This window comes from Salvelinus fontinalis, chromosome 16, assembly GCF_029448725.1.
Source record: "Salvelinus fontinalis isolate EN_2023a chromosome 16, ASM2944872v1, whole genome shotgun sequence".
NCBI classification, from domain to species: domain Eukaryota; kingdom Metazoa; phylum Chordata; class Actinopteri; order Salmoniformes; family Salmonidae; genus Salvelinus; species Salvelinus fontinalis.
Window position 1 is genome coordinate 50,632,544 of NC_074680.1, and position 27,603 is coordinate 50,660,146.

At 46.9% G+C, this 27,603-nt stretch overlaps 1 protein-coding gene across 6 annotated transcripts in view; it reads left to right on the forward strand.

Moving 5' to 3' along the window:
- Nucleotides 1-239: 239 nt before the first annotated feature.
- jade1 (jade family PHD finger 1) overlaps nucleotides 240-27,603 on the forward strand; it is a 40,191-nt gene continuing 12,827 nt past the window's right edge. The window contains exons 1-5 of one of the 6 annotated variants that reach the window (XM_055865671.1): nucleotides 240-458; nucleotides 4,700-4,785; nucleotides 6,462-6,526; nucleotides 6,724-6,881; nucleotides 16,934-17,118. In XM_055865671.1, coding sequence (XP_055721646.1) covers nucleotides 4,737-4,785; nucleotides 6,462-6,526; nucleotides 6,724-6,881; nucleotides 16,934-17,118 — 457 coding nt within the window. In that variant the 5' untranslated portion in view covers nucleotides 240-458; nucleotides 4,700-4,736. The other 5 variants (XM_055865672.1, XM_055865668.1, XM_055865669.1 and 2 more) reach the window with 5 other exon arrangements.

Here is a 27,603-nt window from a genome sequence, read left to right on the forward strand (position 1 = left end):
TAATGTACAACTTGTTTTTTAAACAATCACAACATAACATTTACAACATTACATCATCACTACTGACAGTGTCTTTCAATATGCCCATTTACATTAATGAACCATTTGGGACAGGCACTATAAAGTCAGCCCAATCCCTTAGCTCGGGTCCTTTTCCAGCATATCCAGAAGCACTATAAAGTCAGCCCAATCCCTTAGCTCGGGTCCTTTTCCAGCATATCCAGAAGCACTATAAAGTCAGCCCAATCCCTTAGCTCGGGTCCTTTTCCAGCATATCCAGAAGCACTATAAAGTCAGCCCAATCCCTTAGCTCGGGTCCTTTTCCAGCATATCCAGAAGCACTATAAAGTCAGCCCAATCCCTTAGCTCGGGTCCTTTTCCAGCATACCCGGAAGCTACCGAGATGGAGAGAGAGAGAGGAACAGAACAAACAACACGCTCATCCACAACATCGATAAGTATAATAAATATTTTATATCTTAAATATGAACACTGACAAGTATGAAATGTATGTACTAAGACAGAAGTTAATTTGTGTGTCGACCCACATTGTTAACTTATCTTATAACGGAGCAGGGAGGAGTGATGAATGTGTGCGTGCGTTAAAGTACCAAATGCTGTCCGCGGCCAGTGACGGACTTCTACATCACAGAGCTGTTTTGTTAGACTTCCTCCTGTCCGGGGTCGGTGGTAAGGGTCCCTGCTCCAGAGGCGCCACCTAAGTGGGCCAAGCCTAAGGTGGAGTGGGGTCCACGTCCCGCACCAGAGCCGCTGGGTGGGCATTTCTCCGCGGTGAAATGCCCACCCAGACCCTCCCATTTAGGTTTAGGTTTGCGGCTGTGAGTCCGCACCTTTGGGGGGGGGGGGGGGGGGGGGGGGGTACTGTCACTCCCTGACTTTAGTTATATTTGCTTTCTTTATTATTTGTTTAGGTCAGGGTGTGACAAGGCGCAAGGAGAGACCCAGATGCAGACACAGGAGGCAGATGGTTAGCGTCTTAGTTGTTTATTTATATCCAAAAGGAGTAGACAAGAGAATGGCCATGGACAGACAAAAGGTCAAAACCAGATTCTGAGTCCAAGAGGTACAGAGTGGCAGACAGGCTCGATGTCAGGGCAGGCAGGCGGGTACGGAGTCCAGAAAAAACAGACAAGGGTCAAAACCGGGAAGACTAGAAAAAGAGAATAGAAAACAGGAGCACGGGAAGAACATGCTGGTTGACTTGAAAACATACAAGACGAACTGGCACAGGGAGACAGGAAACACTGGGATAAATACACTGGGGGAAACAAGACGAACTGGCACAGGGAGACAGGAAACACTGGGATAAATACACTGGGGGAAATAAGACGAACTGGCACAGGGAGACAGGAAACACTGGGATAAATACACTGGGGGAAATAAGACGAACTGGCACAGGGAGACAGGAAACACTGGGATAAATACACTGGGGGAAATAAGACGAACTGGCACAGGGAGACAGGAAACACTGGGGGAAATAAGACGAACTGGCACAGGGAGACAGGAAACACTGGGATAAATACACTGGGGAAAATAAGCTAATGACAATCACAAGAACAGGTGAAAGATCAGGGCGTGACAGTGATGGCTCGTTGTTTGATGCGACGCAGACAGGGTGGCGTGAAACAGGAGTATTCTGTTCTTTTGAGTTTTGATATTGAGTCTTTGCCCGACAAAGTGATGTTAGGATATATAAGTTATCCCATACAAGCTTTTGCGCCGAATACATTACGTTGTTACAGGTTATAAGCTTAAGGGCATGTGGCAGCAGTTTGTGGGAGGGAGGTTCCTAGGTGTGAGAAGAGTGTAGAAGGGCATGAGACCCAGGACACCTACACCACCCGATGTCACAGGAAGGCCATAAAGATCATCAAGGACAACAACCACCCAAGCCACTGCCTGTTCACCTTGCTATCATCCAGAAGGCGAGGTCAGTACAGGTGCATCAAAGCAGGGGCCGAGAGACTGAAAAACAGCTTCTATCTCAAGGCCATCAGACTGTTAAACAGCCACCACTAACATTTAGCGGCCGCTGCCAACATACTGACTCAACTCCAGCCACTTTAAAAATGGGAATTGATGGAAATTATGTAAAAATGTACCACTAGCCACTTTAAACAATGCCACCTAATATAATGTTTACATACCCTACATTACCCATCTCATATGTATATGTGTAACAGATGTATAGTGTACTCTCCATGCGTTGTGTTTTATAATAATAAATAACTTCGGCCAGTGGTCCCAGTTGAGCATCATTTATTTCTGCTGTTGTTAAATGGGAAACAGCACGTTAGTTGTGCAGGGCTTAACAGTGTTGATGGCTGTCGATGACAAAATCCCTTGCATCACATTTTCATACTGGGCGAACAAAATACAAAAATACAATACAAAATATAACATGTATAAATACCTGTTGTTAAATGGGAAACAGCACGTTAGTTGTGCAGGGCTTAACAGTGTTGATGGCTGTCGATGACAAAATCTGTAGCATGAAGACAACTGTGTTAGCCGTGGCTTATGTGACCATGACATCGGTGTATGCTAGCTAACACAATTATTTACAGCAATCATATGCCAAAGCACATCCCAGAAAGCCCCTCAATCCCTAACAGGTACCATATACCCACACATGTATAAAATCAGTAACGTACAGCAAACTTGTACACATTGTAAAATAGAAAATAGAAAACAGTATTCAGAACGTGACCTACCCCTTGCATCACATTTTCATACTGGGAAGACCTGACGTTCGCGATCTCCCCCGATCTGCAAGTGGGGCCAATCACAACACCCCTTATTGTCATCAGAATTGAACTAACCAATAAGAATGCTTGAACATCAAATACACATTTCTTTAGAGGCAAGTGGAAACATAACCAACCCTGTTACATATGTATATACTGTACTCTATATCATCTACTGCATCTTGCCATCTTTATGTAATACATGTACCACTAGCCACTTTAAACTATGCCACTTTATGTTTACATACCCTACATTACTCATCTCATATGTATATACCGTACTCTATACCATCTACTGCATCTTGCCTATGCCGTTCTGTACCATCACTCATTCATATATCTTTATGTACATATTCTTTATCCCTTTACACTTGCGTGTATAAGGTAGTAGTTGTGGAATTGTTAGGTTAGATTACTTGTTGTTATTACTGCATTGTCGGAACTAGAAGCTCAAGCATTTCGCTACACTCGCATTAACATCTGCTAACCATGTGTATGTGACTTGATTTGATTTGATTTGAGCAGCAGGATTTGTGACTTGTTGCCACAAAAAAAGGGCAACCAGTGAAAAACAAACACCATTGTAAATACAACCCATATTTATGCTTATTTATTTTAACTTGTGTGCTTTAACCATTTGTACATTGTTACAACACTGTATATATATAATATAACATTTGTAATGTCTTTATTGTTTTGAAACTTCTGTATGTTTACTGTTCATTTTTATTGTTTATTTCACTTTTGTATAATATCTACCTCACTTGCTTTGGCAATGTTAACACATGTTTCCCATGCCAATAAAGCCCCTTGAATTGAATTGAATTGAATTAGTAGGGTATTTGTTGATTTATTTTTATTTGTTGATTTTCGTTATACTCCAATCTAGTAGGTGGCGGTAATGCAACATGTATTGGATGTCAACCGCCGTTAAACCTAATCAAAGAGGATTACCAGCTAGGGTACAGGGTTAGTTATCAGTATCTTCGGTTACGGTTTGCGAGCGAGTGATATGCCATCTCTACTAAGTTGACACGTCATGTTCTCCTATTCAGTTGTTCGTGTAACGTTAGCTAATTAGGCACACGTGTGTTTGTTTATGATGACACGTTGCGCTTGGTCAATATTTTATTTAACAAGTCAGCTATGAACAAATTCTTACTTACAATGACGTCCTAGGAACAACCGCCTTGTTCAGGGACGGAACGATATTTTTACCTTGTCAGCTCGGGGATTCGATCTAGCAACCTTTCGGTTACTGGCCCAACGCGCGGTTACTGGCCCAACCACTAGGCTACCTATCGCCCCGGTGAGTTAGTAGATAAGTCAGGAGATTCGCTACTACCATTTTTGTCGGATATGAATTTGTTACTGCCAGTTGTTTGGACGTGTTCAGCAGGGCACAACGTTGTGGAACGTTCACACACCACCGTGGGCTCATTGTGACGGAAACAATGATTTGTCGTACCATTTCGTTGTGTTGTTGCGTCTCAGATGGGAATAAACCCTGTCAGTAGAAGTCGGGTGTTTCGCTTGTTCCTAGGAGCCTTGACAGTGGTGCATGAATAACGTTAGTGATTAGCACTTTTGTGTGACGGTGGGTGAGGTGAGCAGTACCACTACTAGATACATAGGGCGTCGCACAATTGGCCCAGCGTCGTCCGTGTTTGGCCGGTGTAGACCGTCATTGTAAATAAGAATTAACTGACTTGCCTAATTAAATAGAGGTTAAATATAAAAAATCTTAAAATTTGCCACATTATCTATCATACTAATTGTCAGTCCAAAAACTCAGGTTGAGATGATAGATGAGAAGTCATTGATCTAAATTGATCATCAGTCAGGCAGATGGCAGCCATGTTTGTCTAGTGAAAGTGTTGGGTACTTGGCAGCAGAGGAATCTGTCTGGACTGTGAATCTCCTCTTTTCAGATTACACAATTAGACCTGAACCACGCCAAAACTGATCATGAAGAGAAGTCGACATCCAAGCAGCAGCGAAGACTCTGACAATGGAAGTAAGCATCCTCTTCAACTAGAGTAACCCTACCCCATTCATAGATGTGGACTGCTTTAGGCCTATGATGATAGTATGGTCTGACCGTAGGAGTTTGATTATTAAGAGCCCGAGACAGTCTTAACATCCCACGTATCGCTTGCATATCAGCGATAAATAATATATATTTTAGGTGAAGGTTAAATTACTACACACCTTGCTTCTTTTACGAAGACTTAGGTGACCACCTGTGCTAATTAGCTATCTAGCGTGCGCCGAACATCTGTGTGTAAGTAACTGGGCAGGAAGTGTAGTTTTCAACTGGACAGCGTGTGGATCTGTGCATTAACTGCTACAGTAAGTCTACTTTTTTATTTGGAAGATTATTCCTGGCTGATATGAAAGATAAGGGGCATAATCAGCATATGTTTCGAAAAATGTTTTGAAAGCGATGATTATTGACTTCCTAAATGTTAACACAGCGATGCCAAATGTGGGCGGATGTAACCGCTGGAAACCCTATATATGAAATGGTTTGGAGCGCCAAACTACCCCAAACTACCCTCAACTACCCCAAACTACCCTGAACCCCAAACTACCCTGAACCCCAAACTGCCCTCAACCCCAAACTGCCCTCAACCCCAAACTGCCCTCAACCCCAAACTGCCCTCAACCCCAAACTGCCCTCAACCCCAAACTGCCCTCAACCCCAAACTGCCCTCAACCCCAAACTGCCCTCAACCCCAAACTGCCCTCAACCCCAAACTGCCCTCAACCCCAAACTGCCCTCAACCCCAAACTGCCCTCAACCCCAAACTGCCCTCAACCCCAAACTGCCCTCAACCCCAAACTACCCTGAACCCCAAACTGCCCTCAACCCCCCCAAACTGCCCTCAACCCCCCCAAACTACCCTCAACCCCCCCAAACTACCCTCAACTACCCCAAACTACCCTGAACCCCAAACTACCCTGAACCCCAAACTGCCCTGAACCCCAAACTGCCCTGAACCCCAAACTGCCCTGAACCCCAAACTGCCCTGAACCCCAAACTGCCCTGAACCCCAAACTGCCCTGAACCCCAAACTGCCCTGAACCCCAAACTGCCCTGAACCCCAAACTGCCCTCAACCCCAAACTGCCCTCAACCCCAAACTGCCCTCAACCCCAAACTGCCCTCAACAACCCCAAACAGACTATTTCTATGCCAGTGATTTCTCCAAGATCATGTCTAGAGCTGTCCAGCTAGCTCTAATCCAAGTCATTTCATAGGCCTGTTGTTGATTGTCTGCTGTACTTGGTGTTCAGGAAGGCTCAGGAGATTGACCAGAGAGACACGGACAGAGAGTAGGAGCAGAGAGACAGAGGGTCTCCAGACCAGGCAGAGAGAGAGTAGTGCCAGACAGCGCTACTGGACATTTAAAGATGTCTTGGCAGGTCAGAAAGATGGAAGAAACTGAACACACAGCAGTTGTTCCATACATTTCACAGGACTACATAAAGGGCTATATATTCTAGTGTCTTACAGGATCATAGATAGGCCTATACGCTAGTGGCCTAGAAAGACTTCAGGTTACAGTCAGATACCCATCAAGTTGCAGAAGTTTGATAGAAATGATTAGGCCTAAATGTCGGTTTCAGATGAGCTCCAAGGAGAATTGAGATGGTTGAAGTCTGATTTGATTCATTCCTCTTCTCGAAGGTAACTCCACTTCTTGGTCGCAGCATTCTCAACTCAGGAGAGCCAATGGGATGAAGCCCGCAGAGGTATGTCACCCCACTAACCCAACCCCTTTTGTTGGCCTATTGCTGTGTGCTGCTGAAGGAAGTATACATGTCCCAGGTATTTAGTGAATGATCTGTCTGTCTTTGTCCCTGTGTTTGGAGGGTATATAGTGAATGTTCTTACGTCTCTATGCTGCAGGTAGTGATGTCTATGACATCTTTGTCCCTGTATTGTGCAGGTGTTTAGGACAGACTTCATCACGGCCATGAAGCTCCATGACACGTACCATCTGAACCCAGAGGATTACTACGTCCTGGCCGATCCCTGGAGACATGAGTGGGAGAAGGGAGTCCAGGTCCCTGTCAGCCCACACATCATTCCCCAGACTGTAGCCCGGTAGGACATGTAGCCTAAACACCATCCCTCAGCCGGTAGCCCAGTAGGACATGTAGCCTAAATCCCATCCCTCAGCCTGTAGGACATGTAGCCTAAACCCCATCCCTCAGTCTGTAGGACATGTAGCCTAAACACTATCCCTCAGCCCAGTAGGACATGTAGCCTAAAGCCCATCCCTCCGCCCAGTAGGACATGTAGCCTAAACACCATCCCTCAGCCTGTAGGACATGTAGCCTAAACACTATCCCTCAGCCCAGTAGGACATGTAGCCTAAAGCCCATCCCTCCGCCCAGTAGGACATGTAGCCTAAACACCATCCCTCAGCCTGTAGCCTGGTAGGACATGTAGCCTAAGCCCCATCCCTCAGCCCAGTAGGACATGTAGCCTAAACACTATCCCTCAGCCCAGTAGGACATGTAGCCTAAATCCCATCCCTCAGCCTGTAGGACATGTAGCCTAAACCCCATCCCTCAGTCTGTAGGACATGTAGCCTAAACACTATCCCTCAGCCCAGTAGGACATGTAGCCTAAAGCCCATCCCTCCGCCCAGTAGGACATGTAGCCTAAACACCATCCCTCAGCCTGTAGCCTGGTAGGACATGTAGCCTAAACACCATCTCTCAGCCTGTAGCCCAGTAGGACATGTAGCCTAAACACCATCCCTCAGCCTGTAGCCCAGTAGGACATGTAGCCTAAACACCATCCCTCAGCCTGTAGCCTGGTAGGACATGTAGCCTAAACACCATCCCTCAGCCTGTAGCCTGGTAGGACATGTAGCCTAAACCCCATCCCTCAGCCTGTAGCCCAGTAGAACATGTAGCCTAAACCCCATCCCTCAGCCTGGTAGGACATGTAGCCTAAACACCATCCCTCAGCCTGTAGCCTGTAGGACATGTAGCCTAAACACCCTCCCTCAGCCTGTAGCCTGTAGGACATGTAGCCTAAACCCCATCCCTCAGCCCAGTAGGACATGTAGCCTAAACCCCATCTCTCAGACTGTAGCCCAGTAGGACATGTAGCCTAAACCCCATCCCTCAGCCTGTAGGACATGTAGCCTAAACCCCATCCCTCAGCCGGTAGGACATGTAGCCTAAACACCATCCCTCAGCCGGTAGGACATGTAGCCTAAACACCATCCCTCAGCCTGTAGGACATGTAGCCTAAACACCATCCCTCAGCCTGTAGCCCAGTAGGACATGTAGCCTAAACACCATCCCTCAGCCTGTAGCCCAGTAGAACATGTAGCCTAAACCCCATCCCTCAGCCTGTAGGACATGTAGCCTAAACACCATCCCTCAGCCTGTAGCCCGGTAGGACATGTAGCCTAAACCCCATCCCTCAGCCGGTAGCCCAGTAGGACATGTAGCCTAAACCCCATCCCTCAGCCGGTAGCCCAGTAGGACATGTAGCCTAAACCCCATCCCTCAGCCGGTAGCCCAGTAGGACATGTAGCCTAAACCCCATCCCTCAGCCGGTAGCCCAGTAGGACATGTAGCCTAAACCCCATCCCTCAGCCTGTAGCCCAGTAGAACATGTAGCCTAAACCCCATCCCTCAGCCTGGTAGGACATGTAGCCTAAACACCATCCCTCAGCCTGTAGCCTGTAGGACATGTAGCCTAAACACCCTCCCTCAGCCTGTAGCCTGTAGGACATGTAGCCTAAACCCCATCCCTCAGCCCAGTAGGACATGTAGCCTAAACCCCATCTCTCAGACTGTAGCCCAGTAGGACATGTAGCCTAAACCCCATCCCTCAGCCTGTAGGACATGTAGCCTAAACCCCATCCCTCAGCCGGTAGGACATGTAGCCTAAACACCATCCCTCAGCCTGTAGGACATGTAGCCTAAACACCATCCCTCAGCCTGTATTCCAGTAGGACATGTAGCCTAAACACCATCCCTCAGCCTGTAGCCCAGTAGAACATGTAGCCTAAACCCCATCCCTCAGCCTGTAGGACATGTAGCCTAAACACCATCCCTCAGCCTGTAGCCCGGTAGGACATGTAGCCTAAACCCCATCCCTCAGCCGGTAGCCCAGTAGGACATGTAGCCTAAACCCCATCCCTCAGCCGGTAGCCCAGTAGGACATGTAGCCTAAACCCCATCCCTCAGCCTGTAGCCCAGTAGGACATGTAGCCTAAACCCCATCCCTCAGCCGGTAGCCCAGTAGGACATGTAGCCTAAACACCATCCCTCAGCCTGTAGCCCGGTAGGACATGTAGCCTAAACCCCATCCCTCAGCCGGTAGCCCAGTAGGACATGTAGCCTAAACACCATCCCTCAGCCTGTAGCCCAGTAGGACATGTAGCCTAAACCCCATCCTGTAGCCCAGTAGGACATGTAGCCTAAACACCATCCCTCAGCCTGTAGCCCAGTAGGACATGTAGCCTAAACACCATCCCTCAGCCTGTAGCCCAGTAGGACATGTAGCCTAAACACCATCCCTCAGCCTGTAGCCCAGTAGGACATGTAGCCTAAACACCATCTCTCAGCCTGCCGCCCAGTAGGACGTGTAGCCTAAACACCATCCCTCAGCCGGTAGGACATGTAGCCTAAACCCCATCCCTCAGCCGGTAGCCCAGTAGAACATGTAGCCTAAACCCCATCCCTCAGCCTGTAGGACATGTAGCCTAAACACCATCCCTCAGCCGGTAGGACATGTAGCCTAAACCCCATCCCTCAGCCTGTAGCCCGGTAGGACATGTAGCCTAAACCCCATCCCTCAGCCGGTAGGACATGTAGCCTAAACCCCATCTCTCAGCCTGCCGCCAAGTAGGACATGTAGCCTAAACACCATCCCTCAGCCGGTAGGACATGTAGCCTAAACCCCATCCCTCAGCCTGTAGCCCGGTAGGACATGTAGCCTAAACCTCAGCCTGTAGCCCAGTAGAACATGTAGCCTAAACACCATCTCTCAGCCTGTAGCCTGGTAGAACATGTAGCCTAAACACCATCCCTCAGCCTGTAGCCCAGTAGAACATGTAGCCTAAACACCATCCCTCAGCCTGTAGCCCAGTAGGACATGTAGCCTAAACACCATCCCTCAGCCTGTAGCCCAGTAGGACATGTAGCCTAAACACCATCCCTCAGCCTGTAGCCCAGTAGGACATGTAGCCTAAACCTCAGCCGGTAGCCCAGTAGAACATGTAGCCTAAACACCATCTCTCAGCCTGTAGCCTGGTAGAACATGTAGCCTAAACACCATCCCTCAGCCTGTAGGACATGTAGCCTAAACACCATCCCTCAGCCTGTAGGACATGTAGCCTAAACACCATCCCTCAGCCGGTAGCCCGGTAGTACATGTAGCCTAAACACCATCCCTCAGCCTGTAGCCTGGTAGGACATGTAGCCTAAACACCATCCCTCAGCCTGTAGGACATGTAGCCTAAACACCATCCCTCAGCCTGTAGCCCGGTAGGACATGTAGCCTAAACACCATCTCTCAGCCTGTAGCCCGGTAGAACATGTAGCCTAAACACCATCCCTCAGCCTGTAGCCCAGTAGGACATGTAGCCTAAACACCATCCCTCAGCCTGTAGCCCAGTAGGACATGTAGCCTAAACACCATCCCTCAGCCTGTAGCCCAGTAGAACATGTAGCCTAAACACCATCCCTCAGCCTGTAGCCCAGTAGGACATGTAGCCTAAACACCATCCCTCAGCCTGTAGCCTGTAGGACATGTAGCCTAAACACCATCCCTCAGCCTGTAGCCTGTAGGACATGTAGCCTAAACACCATCCCTCAGCCTGTAGCCCAGTAGGACATGTAGCCCTAACACCATCCCTCAGCCTGTAGCCCAGTAGGACATGTAGCCTAAACACCATCCCTCAGCCCAGTAGCCCAGTAGAACATGTAGCCTAAACACCATCCCTCAGCCCAGTAGCCCAGTAGAACATGTAGCCTAAACACCATCCCTCAGCCTGTAGCCCAGTAGGACATGTAGCCTAAACACCATCCCTCAGCCCAGTAGGACATGTAGCCTAAACCCCATCCCTCAGCCTGTAGCCTGTAGGACATGTAGCCTAAACACCATCCTTCAGCCTGTAGCCTGTAGGACATGTAGCCTAAACACCATCCCTCAGCCTGTAGCCCAGTAGGACATGTAGCCTAAACACCATCCCTCAGCCTGTAGCCTGTAGGACATGTAGCCTAAACCCCATCCCTCAGCCTGTAGCCCAGTAGGACATGTAGCCTAAACCCCATCCCTCAGCCGGTAGCCCAGTAGGACATGTAGCCTAAACCCCATCCCTCAGCCGGTAGGACATGTAGCCTAAACCCCATCCCTCAGCCTGTAGCCCAGTAGAACATGTAGCCTAAACCCCATCCCTCAGCCTGGTAGGACATGTAGCCTAAACACCATCCCTCAGCCTGTAGCCTGTAGGACATGTAGCCTAAACACCCTCCCTCAGCCTGTAGCCTGTAGGACATGTAGCCTAAACCCCATCCCTCAGCCCAGTAGGACATGTAGCCTAAACCCCATCTCTCAGACTGTAGCCCAGTAGGACATGTAGCCTAAACCCCATCCCTCAGCCTCTAGGACATGTAGCCTAAACCCCATCCCTCAGCCGGTAGGACATGTAGCCTAAACACCATCCCTCAGCCTGTAGGACATGTAGCCTAAACACCATCCCTCAGCCTGTAGCCCAGTAGGACATGTAGCCTAAACACCATCCCTCAGCCTGTAGCCCAGTAGAACATGTAGCCTAAACCCCATCCCTCAGCCTGTAGGACATGTAGCCTAAACACCATCCCTCAGCCTGTAGCCCGGTAGGACATGTAGCCTAAACCCCATCCCTCAGCCGGTAGCCCAGTAGGACATGTAGCCTAAACCCCATCCCTCAGCCGGTAGCCCAGTAGGACATGTAGCCTAAACCCCATCCCTCAGCCGGTAGCCCAGTAGGACATGTAGCCTAAACCCCATCCCTCAGCCGGTAGCCCAGTAGGACATGTAGCCTAAACACCATCCCTCAGCCTGTAGCCCGGTAGGACATTTAGCCTAAACCCCATCCCTCAGCTGGTAGCCCAGTAGGACATGTAGCCTAAACACCATCCCTCAGCCTGTAGCCCAGTAGGACATGTAGCCTAAACCCCATCCTGTAGCCCAGTAGGACATGTAGCCTAAACACCATCCCTCAGCCTGTAGCCCAGTAGGACATGTAGCCTAAACACCATCCCTCAGCCTGTAGCCCAGTAGGACATGTAGCCTAAACACCATCCCTCAGCCTGTAGCCCAGTAGGACATGTAGCCTAAACACCATCTCTCAGCCTGCCGCCCAGTAGGACGTGTAGCCTAAACACCATCCCTCAGCCGGTAGGACATGTAGCCTAAACCCCATCCCTCAGCCGGTAGCCCAGTAGAACATGTAGCCTAAACCCCATCCCTCAGCCTGTAGGACATGTAGCCTAAACACCATCCCTCAGCCGGTAGGACATGTAGCCTAAACCCCATCCCTCAGCCTGTAGCCCGGTAGGACATGTAGCCTAAACCCCATCCCTCAGCCGGTAGGACATGTAGCCTAAACCCCATCTCTCAGCCTGCCGCCCAGTAGGACATGTAGCCTAAACACCATCCCTCAGCCGGTAGGACATGTAGCCTAAACCCCATCCCTCAGCCTGTAGCCTAAACACCATCCCTCAGCCTGTAGCCTGGTAGGACATGTAGCCTAAACCTCAGCCTGTAGCCCAGTAGAACATGTAGCCTAAACACCATCTCTCAGCCTGTAGCCTGGATAGAACATGTAGCCTAAACACCATCCCTCAGCCTGTAGCCCAGTAGAACATGTAGCCTAAACACCATCCCTCAGCCTGTAGCCCAGTAGGACATGTAGCCTAAACACCATCCCTCAGCCTGTAGCCCAGTAGAACATGTAGCCTAAACAACATCCCTCAGCCTGTAGCCCGGTAGGACATGTAGCCTAAACCTCAGCCGGTAGCCCAGTAGAACATGTAGCCTAAACACCATCTCTCAGCCTGTAGCCTGGTAGAACATGTAGCCTAAACACCATCCCTCAGCCTGTAGCCCAGTAGAACATGTAGCCTAAACACCATCCCTCAGCCTGTAGCCCAGTAGGACATGTAGCCTAAACACCATCCCTCAGCCTGTAGCCCGGTAGAACATGTAGCCTAAACACCATCCCTCAGCCTGTAGGACATGTAGCCTAAACACCATCCCTCAGCCTGTAGCCTGTAGGACATGTAGCCTAAACACCATCCCTCAGCCTGTAGGACATGTAGCCTAAACCCCATCCCTCAGCCTGTAGGACATGTAGCCTAAACCCCATCCCTCAGACTGTAGCCCAGTAGGACATGTAGCCTAAACACCATCCCTCAGCCTGTAGCCCAGTAGGACATGTAGCCTAAACACCATCTCTCAGTCTGTAGCCCGGTAGGACATGTAGCCTAAACCCCATCCCTCAGCCTGTAGCCTAAACACCATCCCTCAGCCTGTAGCCCGGTAGGACATGTAGCCTAAACACCATCCCTCAGCCTGTAGCCCAGTAGGACATGTAGCCTAAACACCATCCCTCAGCCTGTAGGACCTGTAGCCTAAACCCCATCCCTCAGCCGGTAGCCCAGTAGAACATGTAGCCTAAACCCCATCCCTCAGCCTGTAGCCCGGTAGGACATGTAGCCTAAACCCCATCCCTCAGCCGGTAGCCCGGTAGAACATGTAGCCTAAACACCATCCCTCAGCCTGTAGCCCAGTAGGACATGTAGCCTAAACACCATCCCTCAGCCTGTAGCCCGGTAGAACATGTAGCCTAAACACCATCCCTCAGCCTGTAGGACATGTAGCCTAAACACCATCCCTCAGCCTGTAGCCTGTAGGACATGTAGCCTAAACACCATCCCTCAGCCTGTAGCCCAGTAGGACATGTAGCCTAAACCCCATCCCTCAGCCTGTAGGACATGTAGCCTAAACACCATCCCTCAGCCTGTAGCCCAGTAGGACATGTAGCCTAAACACCATCCCTCAGCCTGTAGGACATGTAGCCTAAACACCATCCCTCAGCCTGTAGGACATGTAGCCTAAACACCATCCCTCAGCCGGTAGCCCGGTAGGACATGTAGCCTAAACACCATCCCTCAGCCTGTAGCCTGGTAGGACATGTAGCCTAAACACCATCCCTCAGCCTGTAGGACATGTAGCCTAAACACCATCCCTCAGCCTGTAGCCCGGTAGGACATGTAGCCTAAACACCATCTCTCAGCCTGTAGCCCGGTAGAACATGTAGCCTAAACACCATCCCTCAGCCTGTAGCCCAGTAGGACATGTAGCCTAAACACCATCCCTCAGCCTGTAGCCCAGTAGGACATGTAGCCTAAACACCATCCCTCAGCCTGTAGCCCAGTAGGACATGTAGCCTAAACACCTTCCCTCAGCCTGTAGCCTGTAGGACATGTAGCCTAAACACCATCCCTCAGCCTGTAGCCTGTAGGACATGTAGCCTAAACACCATCCCTCAGCCTGTAGCCTGTAGGACATGTAGCCTAAACACCATCCCTCAGCCTGTAGCCCAGTAGGACATGTAGCCTAAACACCATCCCTCAGCCTGTAGCCCAGTAGGACATGTAGCCTAAACACCATCCCTCAGCCCAGTAGCCCAGTAGAACATGTAGCCTAAACACCATCCCTCAGCCTGTAGCCCAGTAGGACATGTAGCCTAAACACCATCCCTCAGCCCAGTAGGATATGTAGCCTAAACCCCATCCCTCAGCCTGTAGCCTGTAGGACATGTAGCCTAAACACCATCCTTCAGCCTGTAGCCTGTAGGACATGTAGCCTAAACACCATCCCTCAGCCTGTAGCCCAGTAGGACATGTAGCCTAAACACCATCCCTCAGCCTGTAGCCTGTAGGACATGTAGCCTAAACCCCATCCCTCAGCCTGTAGCCCAGTAGGACATGTAGCCTAAACACCATCCCTCAGCCTGTAGCCCAGTAGGACATGTAGCCTAAACACCATCCCTCAGCCGGTAGCCCAGTAGGACATGTAGCCTAAACACCATCCCTCAGCCGGTAGCCCAGTAGGACATGTAGCCTAAACACCATCCCTCAGCCTGTAGCCTGTAGGACATGTAGCCTAAACCCCATCCCTCAGCCTGTAGCCCAGTAGGACATGTAGCCTAAACACCATCCCTCAGCCTGTAGCCCAGTAGGACATGTAGCCTAAACACCATCCCTCAGCCGGTAGCCCAGTAGGACATGTAGCCTAAACACCATCCCTCAGCCTGTAGCCCGGTAGGACATGTAGCCTAAACACCATCCCTCAGCCTGTAGCCCGGTAGGACATGTAGCCTAAACACCATCCCTCAGCCTGTAGGACATGTAGCCTAAACACCATCCCTCAGCCTGTAGGACATGTAGCCTAAACACCATCCCTCAGCCTGTAGCCCAGTAGGACATGTAGCCTAAACACCATCCCTCAGCCTGTAGCCCAGTAGGACATGTAACCTAAACACCATCCCTCAGCCTGTAGCCCGGTAGGACATGTAGCCTAAACACCATCCCTCAGCCTGTAGCCCAGTAGGACATGTAGCCTAAACACCATCTCTCAGCCTGTAGGACATGTAGCCTAAACACCATCCCTCAGCCTGTAGGACATGTAGCCTAAACACCATCCCTCAGCCTGTAGCCTGGTAGGACATGTAGCCTACATCTGTGGCTGTCTCTCTGTGTATGTGCAGTATAAATCATATTATTGTGGAATACCTCTAACAGTATAAATCATATTATTGTAGAATACCTCTAATGGTATAAATCATATTATTGTGGAATACCTCTAACGGTATAAATCATATTATTGTGGAATACCTCTAACGGTATAAATCATATTATTGTGGAATACCTCTAACGGTATAAATCATATTATTGTAGAATACCTCTAACAGTATAAATCACATTATTGTGGAATACCTCTAACAGTATAAATCATATTATTGTGGAATACCTCTAACAGTATAAATCAGCCTGTTTGAGGTTTGAATCCTAAGCAACCTGTCTACACAGTCTGAAGTACAATACCAACATAGCTACTGTAGTAGGTCAAAGCTGTGAGCTGGAAACCCTTGGTGGAGCATGGGTGGAGTAGGCATTGTGGTGCTGTAAAACCTTGGTGGAGCATGGGTGGAGTAGGCATTGTGGTGCTGTAAAACCTTGGTGGAGCATGGGTGGAGTAGGCATTGTGGTGCTGTAAAACCTTGGTGGAGCATGGGTGGAGTAGGCATTGTGGTGCTGGAAAACCTTGGTGGAGCATGGGTGGAGTAGGCATTGTGGTGCTGTAAAACCTTGGTGGAGCATGGGTGGAGTAGGCATTGTGGTGCTGTAAAACCTTGGTAGAGCATGGGTGGAGTAGGCATTGTGGTGCTGTAAAACCTTGGTGGAGCATGGGTGGAGTAGGCATTGTGGTGCTGGAAAACCTTGGTGGAGTAGGCATTGTGGTGCTGTAAAACCTTGGTGGAGCATGGGTGGAGTAGGCATTGTGGTGCTGTAAAACCTTGGTGGAGCATGGGTGGAGTAGGCATTGTGGTGCTGGAAAACCTTGGTGGAGCATGGGTGGAGTAGGCATTGTGGTGCTGGAAAACCTTGGTAGAGCATGGGTGGAGTAGACATTGTGGTGCTGTAAAACCTTGGTAGAGCACGGGTGGATAGGCATTGTGGTGCTGGAAAACCTTGGTGGAGCATGGGTGGAGTAGGCATTGTATAAAACCTTGGTGGAGCATGGGTGGAGTAGGCATTGTGGTGCTGGAAAACCTTGGTAGAGCATGGGTGGAGTAGGCATTGTGGTGCTGTAAAACCTTGGTGGAGCATGGGTGGAGTAGGCATTGTGGTGCTGTAAAACCTTGGTAGAGCATGGGTGGAGTAGGCATTGTGGTGCTGGAAAACCTTGGTGGAGTAGGCATTGTGGGGCTCTTGAATTTCAGACCAACTTGTTGTTTCTAATATCCAATAGGGCTGTGATGATAAATCTGAGTTTTGTTTCCTTGCCACAATACCAACGAGTATGGGGAAACTGGTATCGTCCCGGGCCTAATATCTATCTCGGCTCCTTAGGGTGGTGGCTGAGAAGGGGACAGAGGTGATGTTCTTGAAGCCCAAGAAGTGGATCCGTTCTGGGGGTTCGGAGGCGCTGGGGTACGTGGACATCCAGACCCTGGCTGAGGGGACGTGTCAATACGACCTCAACGACACTGACGTGGCCTGGCTGGAGCTCATCAACCACCAGTTCACTCTGATGGGTCAGTAGATTTACCTCTCAACTACGGTTGTACAGCTAACTATGTAGTAAGAGGCAGTTTCGCAAGCAAGTAATAAACTAGCGGAGGACGTAGACGGCGGACGTAAAGGTAATGGCGGACTGAACGAAGTTATGTAGAGCACCTCAAGATAAAACATAATATTCGAAATATCTGCTAAATTAGACTAAAATATTAGCACTAAATAATCTGGTGAGTGATAACCTTCAATCTGGATAATAACACAAAACAAATCCTAAGACTAGAGACATTTATCGACAAATATTACGAAAACAAGCAACACCCAAACATGATGGAGAATAAGACAGGGGAACCGAATCAAAAACGAAAACGTGACTCCTCAACCGACACGGAGGATCTAATATTCTCAACACCAGCAATGGTAAAGGTCGAAACCGATCTGTTAAAATCAATAAATGACAAACTGGGTATACTTGAATTAGTTAGTAAAGATATAAAAGACTTGAAGGCAAGCCTAGAGATGAGTGATGAAAAAGCTGCGACATTGGAGAAGGAAACACACGCGCTAAAAGTGACGGTCAATAAGATTGAAACCGAAATGAATGAATTTAAAAAGGAGAACAACGTTCTGAAGGAATGCTTACTGGACATACAAACTAGATCCATGAGAGAGAATTTGGTACTTACAGGTATCCAAGAGAAAGAAGGAGAGGTTCCTGAATCTGTAGTTAGAGAGTTCCTTTTTGCAGCGCTTCAGATTCCACGCGAAGTTATCGATAAGATCCAACTTGAACGTGTACACCGCCTCGGACAGAGAGGGCAGAGGTACGAACGCCCAATCGTTGCCAAATTTGCTTCATTTAAAGATAAAATAATGGTTAAAAGCCTGGGTAAAAGACTTGCTGGGACCAAAATTGGCATGAATGATCAGTTTCCGAAAGAAATTGCAGAACGGCGCAAAGTTCTGTATCCAATTTTCAAAGAAAATAGATTAAAAGCGAAACGAGTAGCTCTCCTCGTGGATAAACTATATATTGATAACCAGTTGTTCAGAGACACAAAGATTACTCCATGGTTATTTTAAAAATTACGAAGTTCTCATAGATGAGGAAAATAAACACAATTCAAGCCCGGTTACTGATTGTAACAATACAAAATATAGCTTTTCTATAAATCTTCCCATATAACTAATTGAACACAAGCACTATTTCTGCATAGTGAAGATAAAAAACTAAGTAAACAGAAGGCACAGTATGTGTGGATGGTGTGGTGTGTGTTTATTTTTATTTGTTATGTTTGGAAAGTTGAGTGAGTGAGTAATGAAATAGTTGCATATCCTAGAGCCAGTGTATTGCTGTGGGCCGGGTATGAGAGGGCTTTCAATGTTGTTCAGATGATGGATATACTTTTATAATGATTTATACGTCTTATTTATTTATTGTCCTATCATGGGGAACTACATTTTTAAAATAAATTATATCTAATTATTTATTATCCTATTTTAATGGTACGGTCCATGGCCCTATACCCTAGACACCCACATGAATGGCCCAGATACTAAGGAGAAGTCCCTAACTGTTTTATGTGCATGCTGTAAACGGTCTGTATGCAGCCAAAATGAGGACAGGGACCATGAGCAGCACTGCCCCCTCAAGATTCTGAGCCTGCTTGGCAGGGTTGGTCCTGCAAAGCCAAAGCCCCCTAAAGGGAGAGCATAATAAACAAGGAAATTCTCAAAGCTGCTAATGAGAACCTTGACGACCTTGTACCTAGCCGGTGGGGATTCCGGTGGGGTGCCCCCACCCAGGCAGTGGCAGTGCTGGCAACACTAGCTGCAGTAACCCATGGGGAGGGGGTCACACTCGGACATTCAGAGAGGGGGTATATTATTGTGGCCCTGGTGGCACGAAACCAATCGGACTGCATGGAGATGCTTGGGAACATGGTCAAAATGGATGACCGTATTGTGGGTGTTTCAGGAAGAAGGTGTACATTTGACCTCCATCATCTAGGATGTGACAATGGTAAATAAATCTCTACTTTTATGCTCATTTTTTGCGCGGTCTTGCAGGCCTTCTCATGCAGCTGCAACTGCAAGTACATTTGTAAATCATGACCCATCTTGAGTTGGGCTCTGGGATGGTGCAATTGTTGAGAGGGTGAGCTTATGGTTGTGTGGGGGTAAAGGCTGAATGTGTGTGGGTGTATGTGTGTATCCCACAACTGTTGCGAAGGAAGAAGTAAAAGATGTTAGGGACTATAGAGGATGATCCACAGCAATATGTAATAAAAATCGAGGTGAGGGCGATGGAAATGCATTTGGCAATGGATCTGCTTCGGTTCGGTGGATGGTGCTATGTGCACTTTTCGAAGGATGGATCCCAGTCGGTCCGGGGCTGTGCGATGCGGGGGGTCGGGGGTGGTCTGCCGGGCATTGGGATGACAACCCAACTCGAGATGGGGGCTTTTGGCGGGTGGAATAGTGGGGACCAATTGGAGGTTTGCTTAGTGGAGATGCAAATGTCATGGTACAACTATATAGACACTCAATCATTATGTTACTTTTTAATAGGACGTTTACAAACATATATTTTGATAAAAATAATTGAAAGGTGTGTCTCATTATGGTAAGTGGTGAAATAAGTATAGCCAGTTACAATTGTAATGGCTTAGCAGATAATAAGAAAAGACGATCAGTATTTACCTGGCTAAAAGAGAAGGATTATAATATCTACTGTTTACAGGAAACCCATTCGACAGTTTTAGATGAAGTTTTGTGGAAAAAGAACTGGGGGGGAAAAATATATTTCTCCCATGGGCAAAGAAATTCAAAAGGGGTGATGGTTTTAATTAAAAATAACTTTGATCCAAATGTGCAACTTGTCCAAACAGATCCTCAAGGTAGATGGATTATTTTAAATATGTTATTGGACAATAAACATATATGGCTTATTAACCTATACGGTCCGAATAATGATGATCCAAGCTTCTTTGACAATATATATAAGAATGTATCAACTCTACAAGCAACACTAGACTCTATTATTATAGTGGGAGATTTTAATACGGTCTTAAATACCTCTATGGACCGGAAAGGAAATCACACTACAAACTATCACCCTCAGGCACTTAAGGAAATCAGGAATGTCATGGATGTATTGGAATTAGTGGATATATGGAGACTTAAATACCCTGACCTAGTGAGATATACATGGCGGAGGCTTAATCAAGCTAGTCGCCTTGACTACTTTCTTATATCATTCACTCTGGCACCAAAAGTTAAAAAGTGTTTGATAGGGGACAGAATGCGGTCGGACCATCACATAATTGGCATATATATTACTCTTACAGAATTTCCACGTGGGCGAGGATATTGGAAATTTAATCAAAGCCTACTAGATGATAAATTGTTTAGAACTAGGACAGAAGAATTTATAACTGACTTTTTTAGAAATAACATAGGTACAGCAGATCCCCATATTGTATGGGACACTTTTAAGTGTGCATTTAGAGGCCATGCAATTCAGTACTCATCTATAAAACAAAAGCAATTTCGATCAAAAGAGTCCATATTAACAAAGGAAATTGAAGGACTAACAGTACAGTTAGATAACAATAAAAACGGTATTATAGAGGCACAGAATAAGTTAGAGGAAAAACAAAAAGAAATGGAGGAACTTATTCAAGAGAGATCCAGTGTAATATATTACAAAAATAAAGCGAACTGGATGGAATATGGGGAAAAATGCACCAAATTCTTTTTCAATCGTCAATATAGAAATGCTACCAAAAAAAACGTATTAAAACTTGTTACAAATGATGGAGTCACGCATGATTCACCAAATGATATTTTGAAAGAGGAAGTAAAGTACTTTAAGAATATATTTTCGTTTCAGGCTCCTCCATCTCCACTAACTGAAACTAATTGTATGGATTTTTTCCCTAATAATAATGTAAAATTAACATCTGTACAGAAAGACTCATGTGAAGGCCTAATTACAGAGGAGGAACTACTTGATGCAATTGGGGCCTTTAAGGATGGGAAAACTCCAGGACTGGATGGCATACCAGTGGAAGTATACAAACATTTTTTTGATATACTCAAAGGACCATTATTAGCTTGTTTTAACCACTCCTATATAAATGATAGATTATCAGACACGCAACAAGAAGGTGTGATATCATTATTACTGAAACAGGACCCAAGTGGTATATATAAAGATCCAGTCCATTTAAAAAATTGGAGACCTCTTACACTTCAGTTTTGTGATGCAAAAATCCTATCAAAATGCTTGGCGCATAGAATAAAAAAAGTTTTGTCAGATATTATTCATCCTAATCAGACAGGTTTTTTACATGGACGATACATTGGAGATAATATAAGGCAAGTACTGGAAACAATGGAACACTATGAAATATCGGGGACACCAGGCCTGGTTTTCATAGCTGATTTTGAAAAGGCTTTTGATAAAGTACGACTGGAGTTTATATATAAATGCCTAGAATATTTCAATTTTGGGGAATCTCTTATAAAATGGGTAAAAATTATGTATAGTAACCCTAGGTGTAAAATAGTAAATAATGGCTACATCTCAGAAAGTTTTAAACTATCTAGAGGAGTAAAACAAGGTTGTCCACTATCGGCATATCTATTTATTATTGCCATCGAAATGTTAGCTGTTAAAATTAGATCAAACATTAATATTAAGGGATTAGAAATCCAGGGCCTAAAAACTAAGGTGTCATTGTACGCTGATGATTCATGTTTTCTTTTAAAACCACAACTAGAAACTCTCCACGGCCTCTTAGAGGATCTAGATACATTTGCTATCCTCTCTGGATTAAAACCAAATTATGATAAATGTACCATATTACGTATTGGATCACTAAAAAATACACATTTTACATTGCCATGTAGTTTACCAATTAAATGGTCTGACGGTGATGTGGACATACTCGGTATACAAATCCCAAAAGAAAGAAATGATCTCACTCCAATAAATTTTTATAGAAAGTTAGCAAAAATAGATAAGATCTTGCTACCATGGAAAGGAAAATACCTGTCTATTTGTGGGAAAATCACCCTGATTAACTCTTTAATCATATCACAGTTTACCTATTTGCTTATGGTTTTGCCTACACCTAGTGACCTGCTTTTTAAATTATATGAACAAAAAATATTCAATTTTATTTGGAACGGCAAGCCAGATAAAATTAAAAGGGCCTATTTATATAACGAATATGAATTCGGAGGGCAGAAATTATTAAATATTAAAGCATTAGACCTCTCACTAAAGGCATCAGTCATACAAAAGTTATACTTAAATCCAAACTGGTTCTCTAGTAGATTGGTACGAATGTCTCATCCTATGTTCAAGAAGGGCCTTTTTCCCTTTATTCAGATTACACCTGCTCACTTTCGGTTGCTTGAAAAGGAAATAATTTCCAAAATATTTTTATTTTTTAAACAAGCCTTAGAAAGTTGGTTGCAATTTCAGTTTAATCCACCTGAAAGGACGGAACAAATAGTACAACAAATCTTGTGGTTAAATTCAAATATAGTAATTGATAAAAAAAACTGTATTTATCGAAGAAATGTTTAAAAAATGTATAATTTTTGTGAATGATATCATAAATAGGACTGGTGGAGTAATGTCACACATGCAGCTAACACAGACATATGGAAATGTCTGCTCTACCCAAAATTACAACCAATTAATTGCGGCATTACCACAAAAATGGAAGAGGCAGGTGGAAGGGGATAAAAGTAAGGAACTTGTATGTCGGCCTTATATTAAAGAACATAAATGGTTAAAGAAAAGTGTGATAAATAAAAACATATACCAATTTCATTTAAGGACCAAAAAACTTACAGCTGTGCCATATAAATTGCAAAATAGTTGGGAAGAGATTTTCGATGTACCCATTCCATGGCACATGGTTTATGAATTGATACGCAAAACAACGCCGGATTCAAAACTTCGAATTTTTCAATTTAAATTATTGTACAAAATTCTTGCAACTAATAGAATGTTATATATATGGGGGATACAATCTTCCCAGCTCTGTAGATTCTGCTGTGAGGAGGCAGAGTCATTAGACCATTTATTTTGGTATTGTCCATATGTAGCTCGTTTTTGGTCACAGGTCCAGGAATGGTTGAAGAATTGCAACATTTGCGTAGAACTAACGCTACAGATAGCAATACTGGGGGATTTGAAAAGCCATAGTCAATCAATCAATAATATAATAATTATTTTAGCAAAAATGTTTATTTTTAATTTACAATCCGTGGAAGCTATGAGAATAGGAAGATTCAAATCTTTTGTGAAGCATCACAACACAGTTGAAAAATATATGGCAAATAAAAATCCGAAATGGATGATGTTGGAAGATAGATGGGAAAGGTTGAGTGGAGCTGAAGGGTGGGACTAATAACAAGATAAACAATGTAGGGCATACGGGATCTGTGAAATGTGTATAGGTGCGGAGCTATTGTGAAATAGCACAGTTACAAGTGGAAATCAAACTGGATGGACAACAGAAATAGAGGAAGGACTAAGAACAAACAAGAGAGAACTATTATAAAGTAGACTGTGTCTGTAAAATGTGTAAGATGTATAAATTGAAGGTAAAAACAGAAATGTTTATCAGTTTCCTCCAATTGGGGGATCGGTGGTAGGGTTTTCGGGGAATAATAATAAAGGTATACTCTTTAAAAAAAGTATGTATGTCTATGTAGGTATGTGTATGTATATATGTGTATATGTATGCATACGTGAATGGATATATATATATTTACCCCAAAAAATATGGGGGATTGGAAATGATGCAGACAATTACATTGGAAGCAACATTCTTTCCGCAATATTAAGCTGATCCACCCCCCCCCAAAAAAAAAAAAAAAAACTATGTAGTGTTGACTGTGTCGCGGTTCAGAGCTGCGTAGTACTGACTGTGTCGCGGTTCAGAGCTGCGTAGTGCTGACTGTCGTGGTTCAGAGCTGCGTAGTACTGACTGTTGTGGTTCAGAGCTGCGTAGTACTGACTGTGTCGGGGTTCAGAGCTGCGTAGTGTTGACTGTCGGGGTTCAGAGCTCTGTAGTGTTGACTGTCGGGGTTCAGAGCTGTGTAGTACTGCCTGTGTCGTGGTTCAGCTCTGTGTAGTACTGACTGTCGGGGTTCAGAGCTGCGTAGTGTTGACTGTCGGGGTTCAGAGCTCTGTAGTGTTGACTGTCGGGGTTCAGAGCTGTGTAGTACTGCCTGTGTCGTGGTTCAGCTCTGTGTAGTACTGACTGTCGGGGTTCAGAGCTGCGTAGTACTGACTGTGTCGCGGTTCAGAGCTGCGTAGTACTGACTGTGTCGTGGTTCAGAGCTGTGTAGTACTGACTGTGTCGTGGTTCAGAGCTGCGTAGTACTGCCTGTGTCGTGGTTCAGAGCTGTGTAGTACTGCCTGTGTCGTGGTTCAGAGCTGTGTAGTACTGCCTGTGTCGTGGTTCAGAGCTGTGTAGTACTGACTGTGTCGCAGTTCAGAGCTGCGTAGTACTGACTGTGTCGCGGTTCAGCGCTGCGTAGTACTGACTGTGTCGTGGTTCAGAGCTGCGTAGTACTGACTGTGTCGCGGTTCAGAGCTGCGTAGTACTGACTGTGTCGCGGTTCAGAGCTGCGTAGTACTGCCTGTGTCGTGGTTCAGAGCTGCGTAGTGCTGACTGTCGTGGTTCAGAGCTGCGTAGTGCTGACTGTCGTGGTTCAGAGCTGCGTAGTGCTGACTGTCGTGGTTCAGAGCTGCGTAGTACTGCCTGTGTCGTGGTTCAGAGCTGCGTAGTGCTGACTGTCGTGGTTCAGAGCTGCGTAGTGCTGACTGTGTCGTGGTTCAGAGCTGCGTAGTACTGACTGTGTCGTGGTTCAGCGCTGCGTAGTACTGACTGTGTTGGGGTTCAGAGCTGCGTAGTACTGACTGTGTCGTGGTTGAGGGCTGCGTAGTGCTGACTGTGTCGTGGTTCAGAGCTGCGTAGTACTGACTATGTCGTGGTTCAGAGCTGCGTAGTACTGACTGTGTCGTGGTTCAGAGCTGCGTAGTACTGACTGTGTCGCGGTTCAGAGCTGCGTAGTACTGACCGTGTCGCGGTTCAGAGCTGCGTAGTACTGACTGTGTCGCGGTTCAGAGCTGCGTAGTGCTGACTGTGTCGTGGTTCAGAGCTGCGTAGTACTGACTGTGTCGTGGTTCAGAGCTGTGTAGTGTTGACTGTCGGGGTTCAGAGCTGCGTAGTACTGACTGTGTCGTGGTTCAGCGCTGCGTAGTACTGACTGTGTCGTGGTTCAGCGCTGCGTAGTACTGACTGTCGTGGTTCAGAGCTGCGTAGTACTGACTGTGTCGCGGTTCAGAGCTGCGTAGTACTGACTGTGTCGCGGTTCAGCGCTGCGTAGTGCTGACTGTGTCGCGGTTCAGAGCTGCGTAGTACTGACTGTGTCGCGGTTCAGAGCTGTGTAGTACTGACTGTGTCGCGGTTCAGAGCTGCGCCAACTAGCGTTAGTGCAATGACTGTTAGTCTAGACCAGTGGTTCTCTACTGGGGGGTTAGTCTAGACCAGTGGGGTTAGTCTAGAACAGTTGTTCTCTACTGGGGGGTTAGTCTAGACCAGTGGTTCTCTACTGGGGGTCAGGGGTTAGTCTAGACCAGTGGTTCTCTACTGGGGGGTCAGGGGTTAGTCTAGACCAGTGGTTCTCTACTGGGGGGTTAGGGGTTAGTCTAGACCAGTAGTTCTCTACTGGGGGGTTAGGGGTTAGTCTAGACCAGTGGTTCTCTACTGGGGGGTTAGGGGTTAGTCTAGACCAGTGGTTCTCTACTGGGGGGTTAGTCTAGACCAGTGGTTCTCTACTGGGGGGTTAGTCTAGACCAGTGGTTCTCTACTGGGGGGTTAGTCTAGACCAGTGGTTCTCTAGTGGAGGGTTAGGGGTTAGTCTAGACCAGTGGTTCTCTCCTGGGGGGTTAGGGGTTAGTCTAGACCAGTGGTTCTCTACTGGGGGGTTAGTCTAGACCAGTGGTTCTCTACTGGGGGGTTAGTCTAGACCAGTGGTTCTCTACTGGGGGGTTAGGGGTTATTCTAGACCAGTGGTTCTCTACTGGGGGGTTAGGGGTTAGTCTAGACCAGTGGTTCTCTACTGGGAGGTTAGGGGTTAGTCTATACCAGTGGTTCTCTACTGGGGGGTTAGGGGTTTGTCTAGACCAGTGGTTCTCTACTGGGGGGTTAGTCTAGACCAGTGGTTCTCTACTGGGGGGTTAGTCTAGACCAGTGGTTCTCTACTGGGGGGTTAGTCTAGACCAGTGGTTCTCTACTGGGGGGTTAGTCTAGACCAGTGGTTCTCTACTGGGGGGTTAGTCTAGACCAGTGGTTCTCTACTGGGGGGTTAGTCTAGACCAGTGGTTCTCTACTGGGGGGTTAGGGGTTAGTCTAGACCAGTGGTTCTCTACTGGGGGGTTAGTCTATACCAGTGGTTCTCTACTGGGGGGTTAGGGGTTAGTCTAGACCAGTGGTTCTCTACTGGGGGGTTAGTCTAGACCAGTGGTTCTCTACTGGGGGGTTAGGGGTTAGTCTAGACCAGTGGTTCTCTACTGGGGGGTTAGGGGTTAGTCTAGACCAGTGGTTCTCTACTGGGGGGTTAGGGGTTAGTCTAGACCAGTGGTTCTCTACTGGGGGTTAGGGGTTAGTCTAGACCAGTGGTTCTCTACTGGGGGGTTAGGGGTTAGTCTAGACCAGTGGGGTTAGTCTAGACCAGTGGTTCTCTACTGGGGGGTTAGTCTAGACCAGTGGTTCTCTACTGGGGGGTTAGTCTAGACCAGTGGTTCTCTACTGGGGGGTTAGTCTAGACCAGTGGTTCTCTACTGGGGGGTTAGTCTAGACCAGTGGTTCTCTACTGGGGGGTTAGTCTAGACCAGTGGTTCTCTACTGGGGGGTTAGTCTAGACCAGTGGTTCTCTACTGGGGGGTTAGTCTAGACCAGTGGTTCTCTACTGGGGGGTTAGGGGTTAGTCTAGACCAGTGGTTCTCTACTGGGGGGTTAGTCTAGACCAGTGGTTCTCTACTGGGGGGTTAGGGGTTAGTCTAGACCAGTGGTTCTCTACTGGGGGGTTAGTCTAGACCAGTGGTTCTCTACTGGGGAGTTAGGGGTTAGTCTAGACCAGTGGTTCTCTACTGGGGGGTTAGGGGTTAGTCTAGACCAGTGGTTCTCTACTGGGGGGTTAGTCTAGACCAGTGGTTCTCTACTGGGGGGTTAGTCTAGACCAGTGGTTCTCTACTGGGGGGTTAGTCTAGACCAGTGGTTCTCTACTGGGGGGTTAGGGGTTATTCTAGACCAGTGGTTCTCTACTGGGGGGTTAGGGGTTAGTCTAGACCAGTGGTTCTCTACTGGGAGGTTAGGGGTTAGTCTATACCAGTGGTTCTCTACTGGGGGGTTAGGGGTTAGTCTAGACCATTGGTTTTCTACTGGGGGGTTAGTCTAGACCAGTGG